The following is a 12011-nucleotide window of genomic DNA, read 5'->3' as shown; positions in this document are numbered from 1 at the left end:
ATATTGGCCCATCCTTTGACTTGATGACAGCTTCCACTTTCACAGGCATATGTTCAATCAGGTCCTGGAAGGTTTCTTGGGGAATGGTAGCCAATTCTTCACATAGTGCTGCATTGAGGAGAGGTATCAATGTCAGTCAGTGAGGCCTGGCACAAAGCTGGCATTCCAAAACATCCCATAAGTGCTCTATAGGATTCAGGTCAGGACTCTGTGCAGGCCAGTCCATTACAGGGATGTTACTTCCATAAATCCACTCCACCACAGGCTGTGCGTTATGAACCGGTGCTCGATCATGTTGAAAGATGCAATCGCCATCCCTGAATTGCTCTTCAACAGTTGGAAGCAAGAAGTTGCTTAAAACATCAATGTTGGCCTGTGCTGTGATAGTGCCATGCAAAACAACAAGGGGTGCATGCCCCCTCCATGAAAAACATGACCACATTATTACATCACTGCCTTCGAATTTTACTGTTGGCACTACACACGCTGGCATATGACGTTCACTGGGCATTTGCCATACCCAAACCCTACCATCCGATTGCCACATTGTGTACCTTGATTCATCACTCCAGACAATGTTTTTCCACAGTTCAATCGTCCAATATTTATGCTCCTTACACCAAGCAAGGCTTTGTTTGGCATTTACCGGTGTGATATGTGGCTTATGAGCAGCCGCTCGACCATGAAATCCAAGTTTTCTCACCTCCCGCCTAACTGTCATAGTACTTGCAGTGGATCCTGATGCAGTTTGGAATTCCTGTGTGATGGTCTGGATAGATGTCTGCCTATTACACATTACGGCCCTCTTCAACTGTCAGCAGTCTCTATCAGTCAACAGATGAGGTCGGCCTGTACACTTTTGTGCTGCACGTGTCCCTTCACTTTTCCACTTCACTATCACATTGGAAACAGTGGACCGAGGGATGTCTATGAGTGTGGAAATCTTGCTTACTGACATATGACACAAGTGATACCCAGTCACCTGACCACATTCGAAGTCCATGAGTTCCGCAGAGCACTCATTCTGCTCTCTCACGATGGCTAATGATTACTGAGGTTGCTGATATGGAGTATCTGGCAGCAGGTGGCAGCACAATGCACCTAATATGAAAACCATATGTTTTTGGGAGTGTCTGGATACTGGAATGAGATTTCCACTCTGCAGTGGAGTGTGCACTGATATGAAACTTCCTGGCAGATTAAAACTGTGTGCCAGACCGAGACTCAAACTCGGTCCCGAGTTTGAGTCTCGGTCTGGCACACAGTTTTAATCTGCCAGGAAGTTTAATGTTTGGATACTTTTGATCACAAAGTGTATCTTAATACTGGTGACTCAAAAATCCTTGGGTCTCCTAGTTATAATAAATCCCTACTTAGCTAAATGTTACACAGTGTGCAAAAATAAACAAAAAGGCCTGATATTTTTTGACTACATAATTGGAAACCAGTCACTAAAATCAGTCAGACCAATCAAGTGCCTCAGAGAATCTATCTGGAATGATTTAATGAGGGCTAATCACATAATTAGCTATGAGGAAGGCAGATTCCAGACTGATTTATTGGAAGATTCACAAAGAAATGAAGTCCATCCACAAACGAAGCTGCTTACAAATATATTTTCCAAGAATTCTTCAGTATTGTACTCTTGTGAAATCTGATTAATGGAAAAGGTAGGAAATATCAAAGAAGATCTACATGCTGCACCACAAATTTGTTTCACCTGCTTGAGGACATTACAGAGAAGTTGAACAAACTCCAATAGGATTCCCTATAAGAAAGGCAATGGACATCAGATGAAACCTTACTCTAAAAATTTCAAATTCTTACATTTAATTTAGAGTAAAGAGGCATATTACATTGTCTGTTTTTTATAACAAATACTGATAAACCCAATATAAATCTCTACTTCACATTAACTTATGGCAGCTGAGGACAGCAAAAGTAACTGATGGTTTTTCTGCATCTACAATAGATCTGAAGATGTTCCAAAATGCAACAAAACCAGTAACCATTATAAACACAAAAGAGGTAAAGTCTGAAATTTAAAAAAAATATTAAAAAAAGACATAAATTTAAAAAAAATATTTTAAAAATACTAGATTAACAAATACTGCTTAAATATGAGTTTCACTCTCAGTGACATTACACACTTGTCTGTACAAAATTAGGAATAGTTGCACTTCATCTCTTGGATATACAATGGGAAAACAGCTGAGAACCTGCAAAGATGAGATATATAAGGAGGTACCAAAAAACCTGGAATTAATTTTTAAAAGCTATATATTTTCAAAAACACTCTCCATTGCATTTGTTCCACTTGTGCTTCCACTGTTCGAAAGATTCATTGAAGTCATCTTTAGAAATGGTTGACAGCTCCTCCCTTGTTTTTTTCTTGACTTCTTCAGTGCTGTCAAATCTGTGTCCTTTCATGCCCTTTTCATGTGCGAAATAAGAAAAAGTTGCACGAAACCAGGTCAGATGAGCAAGGTGCATGGGGCAGACAGCAGAACCATGCTGTTTTTATCCAAAAATTGTCTAACAGAGATGGATGTATGTGTAAGTACATTGTCATGGTGGAAGAACCAGTCTCCTGTCCACCACTAATAGGTTTTTTTGACTAACACTGTTGCGCAGTTTTCTAAAACTTCCAAATAGCAGATTTGGTTGACTGTCTGACCTGGGAAACAAACTCTGAATGATCTAAGCCCTTGGCAACAACAAAGCATATCAGCATTGTTTTGATGTTTGATTTGACTTGATGATTTTTTTTTGGATGGGGTAATGATGACATCTTCCACTGCCTTGACTGTTGCTTTGTTTCTGGGTTAAGCATAGCACCATGACTCATCACCTTAGTGACCTTTGACAGAAAATCTGGATCAATTTTAAGCTGTTGTTTCAAAGTACCACATTTTTGAACTCGAAGTTCCTTTTGATTGTTGGTCAAAAACCAAGGAACAAACTTGACAGCAACCCTTTTTACTCCCAAGTCTTCCATTAAAATTTGCTGAACTGAGATCCAAAATAGCCCACTAATCTCTGACAGTTGATCAATTGTCTGCCAACTGTCTGTGAGCACAAGCCCTCAAATTTTTACAATATTTTCATCAATTCAGGCAGTTGGTAGACATAAAGAATGATGTTTGCCATCAATCGACATGTCGCCATTTTTAAATCAAGCAAACCACTCATACATTTGAGTTTTTCACACGGCGTCATCTTGATAAGCTGTTTCCGACATTAAAACAGTTTCAGCAGCAGTTTTACCAAGTATAAAACAAAATTTCACAGCTGCACATTGTTCACTTAAAACTTGCCATTGTAAAAAACAAAACAAAAGAAAAGAACAAAACAGCACAGCAAAAACAATCACTGGAGATGGACAAAACAAGTCAGGTCAAGAACAAAGGTGACACTGAACTGGCAATAAGTAGTGCTACACATGCCCAGAGGCAAAAATGTGTACTACAGAATCTCTGCCCAAGGCAATGTTATTACAGCTTTTTTTTTTTTTTTTGGGTACCCCCCCTCATAAATTTCTATCACTGCTGCAGTTATGGTGACAACAACACAAACTGAAAACCTGAACTGCAAAATCCAGAATGAGCAGATGTTAAAATAGAAGGGCAAGCTTAACATTCCATTGAAATGCTCATATACAAACTGTAATACTTTTTAATATTGACAAAGATTTGTTGGAACTATCTCTGGGTTAGGGAATTTCAAATTAAAAGTCGTACCCAAGCTGAATGGTCCTTGGGCTTTTGTAATACCATCTGCACAACAGCCAAACTTAGTTTCTTCACATTTTAATACTCTGGGTTTCTTCCTTCTACGGCACTTCTTTCCTTTTGATTTTATTGTTGTTATTAATTCTCTCAAGGTGGTTGCTGTCTCCCACAGACCTAGAAAAAGAAAAAGACATGAAAGAAGTACTGTTTACTAATATACTGTATCTCCTAATATTATGTGAAATATTGTTGATGGTGCAATGAAGTGCTAAAATGTCAACAACCCCCCCCCCCCCCAAACAGATGCTCAGTTGAGAACAGGTCATGTTGAACAGTTCAGCTGTTTGTGCTTGTATGCTCTTTACTGCTAGTTACCCCATATTGGGCAATCTTGTTTTCTCTCTATAAAATATTAAAGACTATGACTTCAGAGTGGAATAAAACATTAAGAACATTTTACAAATTCCCAAAAGATATGTTTATTACACTCTGGATGTTTCCTCAAGCTGACCTGCTGCTAAGCCTTCTGCTTCTTGTCTCGATGATATGTTGCTTTTGGTCCAGCATCTCACTTTCACTCTTTCACTCACTTTCTTACATGGCATAGACTGTTTTCCATCGGCCAACTTTTTATTCATTGACTACCCCCCTATGAGCATCATGATTTTAACTACAAAGTTTGGTCTTGTATGTTCTCCGCTTTGTTGTTTATTGCACTTTAATTTTTGTAAGTACACTTGTTTTTTATTTACTCTCATAATTAGGTGCTTTTGGCTCCAGTATTACTTTAACGTATAAGGGTTCAATTACTGTCACTATTTATTTCCTATTGTGTAGCTATGCACCTGATGATGTGACTTTAAGCCACAAACCTGGGTGTACCTTAATAAAATTGGTCAAGATACAGCTGTTTGTGAAGTTCTTGCTATAAAATATTCTATCACAGTAATGGATGCCTCGACCACAGAGTCATTTGTAATTATGTTTTGTATGAACCAACACCAAAAAGGGGTATTTGTGAGCAAATAAAATATAATTTAAACATGATCATCTCATGCCTCCTGATTATCTAGAAACTGTCATTTTTAACAGCACTATGGGGTGCCATTTTATTTATAACCAAAAATAATATACAAATTAGACATGCTATCAATTATGAGTAGTAACTTTGCTGCAGTTCTATATGTCTGTCATTCAAAATTTTTTAAGTAACATGTTTTTCAAAATAAAATTCAGTTGTCAGTTGCAAAAATGTTTTTAATATACTTTACTCATTTTGAAAAATTAATTTTTCATCTTACAAAGCCTACAAAATTAATTTATCAAAACCGGTAAAACATATTGAGAATATATTTGCAACAGATGACTCAAGCTTATTCTGTAAATTTATACTATAGTTGCTCAAAATTACAGCGCTCAATAAAACACTAAATAACTTGCATTAAGTTCCTCATATTAAGAATGAACAACATCAAATAAGGACACCAAGTTGCCATAAAAATTTACAAGAGAATTGTGTGGGCTGCAAAATCAAAAATACATCTTTCTGCTAACAAGGAAATGCTCTTCACATCAGTTCAGTATTTTTCTCTTACTTTGAACATGATAACTCTGCTGGTCTTATTGACAGCAATGCAGGTTTAACATCATGTTTCTTTGACATTTCTAATCATTTGCATGTCCAACTCCGCACAGTAATAGCTTATTTTTCTGTCATGCAAATGTTAATCTTTACTGACTTCAGTGCTTTCTTTTCATTTTAGAAAATTATACAAGAAGGTATTCTTGCAAAAATAATCATGAACCTTTGAAATGTTCACACTTTTCTCTATCACATTTAGAGGTGTATTCCTTTTTTTCTTCTTTTAAATCAAATGTGAACCTATATTTTCTACCCTGACTGAGAAAACTCACTAGCCAAGAGGCCATGGTTGGCTTTGCTGCATCTGTCTTAAGGACTTTATTTTTAATCTATTAGAAACTTCAAACAGGTTCAACAAAGGCCATGCTATATTATGCGTACTGAAATTTATACATCAGATTACATACTGTGAAGCATAGCCCTATTCATTCCCACCCACACCTATAATAATAATAATAATAACAATGAGCAACTTGCTGAAGTACGAATACAAATTTAGAGACACTTGTAACCCCCCCCCCAAAAGCTCCCCCCTCCCCCCTCCACCCCTCCCCCCTGCCCAAAAATGATGAAACATGTTAAAGAAGAAAGTACATAGTGTTCAAAACACTGAATGACATGGAAAGAGTACAACAATTTTATTATGTCACACTGTAATCAAATGTCTAATTCTTTTGTTACCATTATATGACACAAGAATCACTTGAAAACAACTTTAGAGTGATGGTTTGGATATACCATTTGCCAAATTTTAATCCCGCAATACAACACATTCCTCAACAGCCCACAACATAGCAGACTGAATACTAATTGCCTGTATCTCACAGCCATTTTGCTGCTTTCTGGCTTACTTATGCTACCAGTCTGTGGAGGAGTGAATGTGACATGGCTCTCTCTAGCCAGTACATTGACAATGCAACATAGATAATAAGAGGAAAATATATAACAGGAATAAATTAATAAGATGGAGGGCAACATAATACTACTTACAATTCCACCATAACTTTGTTAAAGAGAGCAGTTTTTGGTGTCATACACTGGCCTGGTATTTAGATTTTGTAACAATTTGTTCCATCCCCCATTGTATGAGACAATAACATATGCACAGTTGGAATGATGGAACAAAACCACCAAAAGTATTTGAAACGGTAATATAATAAGAGGTACAAGAAGCCTTTACCTTATTAAATTACCATGAAGTTCCCTAGAAATTCTGCTAGACAGGAAAGTCATTTCATGAGAACAAAGTGCTGTTTAAACCTGATTTTAACCTGACTTGATATTTTCAAGCTGTTCTGAAATGCCATATTTATGTCAGACTAAACAGGTTCACTGCACCACTTAGCATCACTGTAGCTATAAAATGGATTCCCATTCTAAGGAAACATTTCATCAGTTAATCAATAGTTTTATCATAAAAATGGAGAGGTAATGAAGACAAAGGCAGCACCAAATGCCTATTTAGTAAAGTAGAAGGGGTTGGGAAATGAGAAATCTCTGATAGCAATTTGATATGGCTCTCCCAGTATTAGTGTGTGTCTTTTAAAATATTCTGACTCACTGTCTAGCTTCTTCATTGAGCAGTTTACAACTCTTATTTCACACTAGTCACTTGCTGTTGCCATGAGCCATTACTTCTATCATATTACTTGATTGAAATTTATTGGAAGGTAAGTCCTCCTTGAATTCTGAATTTAGTTGTTGTACAATGCTAATTGATATTCTTTACATAGTCAATCGAGATTTGTGGTCTGCTTGTTTACATAGTAATTATCTACCATAGGACAGTCTGCACACTTTTCTCTGTGATATTATTTTACTCTTCTTTAATTTCTCATCTGCACCGGCTTAATTGTGCTGTTCTGAAATCAAACTTTTTGCTTCTAATGGATCATCTCATTGAAGACATATTCCTACTTAAAATTTTGAATTTTTTCATTATTTATTTTTCATGTGTTTTGGTTGCATGCCTTGACAAATTAAGGAGTAGTAAAATTTTAAATGCCTGCAATTTGTGTTACACACACAGTGTGAAATTCAAATTCTACTCATAGAACATAGAAAATTGATCAGATTGGTGAAGAAGGTGCTATACAAACACTGATGTGATACATACTCTCTTTCTTTGTTGTTACTGCTGCTTCTTTTGTAGGTGAGTAGTCTAAAATTCCAGTGCTTCCAGTAAAGACTTCATCAGCTGTTGTAGAAGCAGCTTCTGATGTTTCTTCAGATGCTACAGATGTACTCATAGTTTGTGTTGCAGATGAAGCAGTCTCTTCTGAAACTGTTGTTTCTGAACTGACTGATGTTCTTTCAACTGGTGACACTGTTGTTGCCATGGAAGTTTCCCATGGTGTGGAAGTTTCTGCAATTGATTCCTCTGTCGTCTCCGATGGTTCTGTGCTGGCTGATACTTCAGTAGTCATTGAAATTTCTGTGCTTGTTAATACTTCTGTACCAGCTGATTCTTGTGATGTAGATATTCCTGTGGACTGTGAAACTTCTGGTTCTGAAGTGGAAACAGATGAAACTTCTGTTGGGTAGGAACTTCCTGGGATTAATGGAGAAAATGAACTTTCTGCAGTTGATGATGGAATCAATGATGAACTATCTGAAGATGATGAATATAGTTCATCTGTTGTCATTTCACTGTATGCTGTTGAACTTCCCTCAGTTGTTTGTTGGGGTATAGTGTCATCAGCTTTTGCAAATGCTGAAGCATCAAATTCTCCTTCAAACTGTGGAATTGTGGATTCCTCTGCATCTGATGACACAGTTGTACTTCCTTCTAAACTAATTGCAGATGAAACAGTAGATGAATCACTGCTTTCACTTGTGCTTTCAACAGTGGGTGTGCTGCTGTTTTCATAACTAGCTGTGCTGCTGCTTTCATCACTAGCTGTGCTACTGCTTTCATCACTAGCTGTGCTGCTGCTTTCATCACTAGCTGTGCTGCTGGAAGTGTCAGTGGAAGATGATTCAGTAACAGTATCAGTTTCTAATCCTGAAGATGTTGTCATAAGCCCTGAAATCTCTGTTGTGTCACCTGCTGTTTCAGTTTCTCCACCTGTTATCTCTGCAGTTACTGTTCCACTATCAGTAATACTTTCAGCAATGGTAGAGTCTACAGAAGTAGATGTGTCAGGAACAACACTGGTTTCATAAAGATTAACAGTAGTTCCAAAACTAGTGCTTTCATCAGTGTCTGAGGCAGTAGTCCCAACTGATGTGGTATCAGGTGCTTGACTACTGGAAAGTGATTGAGAGTCAGTGCTACTGTAAGTTTCTGTACTCATAACATCCTCCCCACTAGTGGTCTCTGGTACTGAAGTGCTAAGAGGGGTTTCAGAACTAGTGCCATCACTTCCAGATGTATCTGGCAGACTATGAGGCTCATCTGTGAAGCTTTCATCAGTGGAGGAAAAGTCATCAGTTGTTTGATCGTAAGCGTCTGTTGTATAAGCAGTGTCTTCATCTTCAAAGGTGCTTGCTGCATCACTTAGCATTAATTCCTCATCGGCGATTGCAGCTGTTGAGAAACTGGATTCTGGAGATCCTTTGGTATCTGTGGCACTTTCAGAAAGACTGACAGTACTCACAGAAGATAAACCACTAACTACACCATCAGACATGATTGTTGCCACGGAGGTTTGAGATGGGAGTCCATCAGCACTAACTGCTCCTACTTCTGATGTCACTGTAGCAATGTCTTTAACACTGCTAGGTGATTCAGTTTTGCCCTGGAAAAAAAATGCAAGAAGTAAACAAAACTGATTCATGTGATTTCACATGGATTTAGATTACAGTAAAAATTGAAAGAATAAACACAAAAAACTTTACACATGTATATAAATGGATGGTAAGTCTCCAGTTAAGGCAAGAATATTAATTATATGACATCAGAAATCAAAGCAATATTCAAACAGATGTGAGATTAGTTTGAAGAATACAGTTTCAATGACTCCACATAAATTGTTGTTTTAAATAGATTTTAACGTAATGAATCCAGTATCTGTACACAAATATTTCAAAACTTCATCTCACAATAATTTTTGTTTAGCCTTCATTTAAATTTTCATACTTTAATGCATATTTGTCTATGAAATTTTAGTTGTATGTCACACATTTTTTTACAGAGAGATGTAGGGAAATGCCAACATCTTAATACATTGTTCACAAGCTGGCAGTGTCAGCTACCATTCTGGTACTGACATGAAGTCAATGAAAATAAAGTGTCATCTATTAATATTTGATTGAGTGGTATGAAGATTGTGTTCCAAGTCAAATAATTTTATAAGAATAGTGACAGTATACTACTGTGCAAAGAGGATTTTGCTGTCATTACTAGCTAGGACATTATGATCATGTTCCACTAGTTTGCTCAGTTAGAGCACAGATCTGTAATTTTGAAGGAAGGAGTTCAGATTTGTGTAAGGAATCTGTAGGTATCACTCAAACTGTATATACCTCAGAGAATACAGATGCTGTTTGTATTGCCATTGGCCTCTACTGCTTTATCTAACAACATACCTCAGCACCCTAGTGCTATAAATTACAGATGATGCACACACTAAACCCTTGAGACACTATACTGCATAAGAATTTTTATGAAAGGAGTTAGCTGAGAATATCATTTTCCTTGATACTTATGGGTGAGAGATAACTCTTACTTTCATCTTAACATCAGTTTGAACAGACAAAATTTTCATTATGAGAGGTGCAAATATATCTCGATTTATATCATCATAATGATTATGTAAGATGTGTGCTGCAGGAAGTAATATCTTTCTTGACTCATCTATGAATACAGTTTATTTTTCAGAATAATATAAGGAACTCTTTTGATGATGTACTACACATCTCTTGTAGCACCTTCAATTGGAGTTCATTACGAAAAAGTTTTTCTGTGAAGCTTTTGACCTCATTAAACAAAACTGCAATGAATCTTACAACTCATATTTGTATCTTATTTTGTCCATTGATTAAACTTACTTAATAACATTCAAGAATTGGTTGAATGAAGATTTTGTTAATTGATCTGTGTAGACAATATTAAACATCCTTAAGATTTTTCCAACAAATCTCAGTTCAACACATCCCACCATGTAACCACATTGTCTCACAATGGTGACATCTTGTTTTGTTTCCAAGCTATTGTTATTTAAGTGAAAAATGATACATTAATTGTGGTGATTTGAGTGATGTCTGATTTACGATGGAAATGATGAAACATGATTTGTTACTGTAACAAGTTTGAACTTTCGAAATAAGCTTATAGAGATAATGGTCTAGGTCAAACACAGTCTTATGACTGGTTCTCCTGCTTCAAAAGTGGTTCTCAATTAACTAAAGATAATCTCAGTCACTCATACATCATATTTCATAAATCCCATCAGAAGGTGAGCCTCTAAGAACATTTAAATTATGAGATAGAATTGCTGGTTAGTACTTACTTTCAGTACTTACTTTTACTTGTTACTTTAGTGTTAACAGCAGACAATGACAATGTCCTAGCTTTCAGAACTATTAGTTCCTTCCTCAGCAGCAAGGAAGGGAGAGGTTGGAGAAGATGGGGTAGCAAGGGAACCTGAACCCTGGGGAAAGAGGGGGCCATAATGCCTTCTCACTGAAAACAAATTACTGCGTTCTTACTGCCAGGAAGTCTTCAAATCAGTCATTAAATTGGCCTGATGTTTTATGAAGACATAATTTGTTTCTTATGGGATGGCATGCAAAAGATTTCATGTACAGGGCAAGCAAGTTCACACGTGTCTGTGGAACCCATGTTCATTAGTAAAGTGGAGATGTTCAAGCTTAAGAAAAGTAATCAAACACAAGAACAAAGCATTTCCTAGGAGTCTACATTAGATCTTATGAACTACACATTTTTAGAGTACCTGTGATATTGTTACTTTAAGATACTTCCCCAACTGGCTGCATGCATTACGAAATTACAAAACCCTGCCTCACTGCTAGCAATGGATATACTGTTACAGAAGGGTCTCCAGTGGAAGTGCCCATATCCACCAATAGATAACTTCCATTGATTGGTATCAATTCTAGAAGATGTCTACAACGAAGAGCTGACGCTGAGCGTTGGCAAAATAAATGACATCTGAACATCACTAGAACACAAGCTCACTTGGGATATGAAGGGTCAGAAGATTGCAAGGAACTATCCTAGGACTTGCCTGAAGTGAAACTATGAAATCCTTAAACTTGATGGTTGGACAAGGATTTGAGGTCTACTCCTTGCAATTGAAAGCGCAAGGCCTTTAACAACTTCATCAGCTAATTTAGTGTAGACAGTGAATTCATATAGCATGTAAAAGATATAAGTAATGTTCCTATCTACTGTTTCTGATGACACAAAGTACAAATATGTTGAAATTTTCACACATGAAAATTGTCTATGCTTTGTGAGCACACATAAAGGCATGTGTTGAAATGGACTAACCCAGGAAGCTGACAATCGTACATCATCAACAACTGTGATACTGAATCTGAATGAGCTCTTCAAACAACAGTTCAGGATAAAGTGAGGGCACTTGGCTTCCTATGTCCAAGCATCTGCTCAAAAGGAGACCGTCATACTAAAATATATAATCTCTCCCCTCCCTCATCCACAGGATGTAGGA

At 37.0% G+C, this 12011-nt stretch overlaps 1 protein-coding gene across 1 annotated transcript in view; it reads right to left on the bottom strand.

Moving 5' to 3' along the window:
- LOC126188956 (papilin) overlaps positions 1-12011 on the bottom strand; it is a 260366-nt gene that overhangs the window by 173136 nt on the left and 75219 nt on the right. Inside the window, exons 13-14 of the mRNA XM_049930714.1 lie at positions 7490-9113; positions 3741-3905 (exon numbers count right to left, since the gene is read on the bottom strand). Coding sequence (XP_049786671.1) covers positions 3741-3905; positions 7490-9113 — 1789 coding nt within the window. The remainder of the gene's footprint in view (positions 1-3740; positions 3906-7489; positions 9114-12011) is intronic.

Source organism: Schistocerca cancellata, chromosome 5, assembly GCF_023864275.1.
Source record: "Schistocerca cancellata isolate TAMUIC-IGC-003103 chromosome 5, iqSchCanc2.1, whole genome shotgun sequence".
In the NCBI taxonomy this organism is placed as follows: Eukaryota; Metazoa; Arthropoda; class Insecta; order Orthoptera; family Acrididae; genus Schistocerca; species Schistocerca cancellata.
Note: the sequence above shows the minus strand (reverse complement) of the source record. Positions and strands in the feature narration are given on the sequence as shown.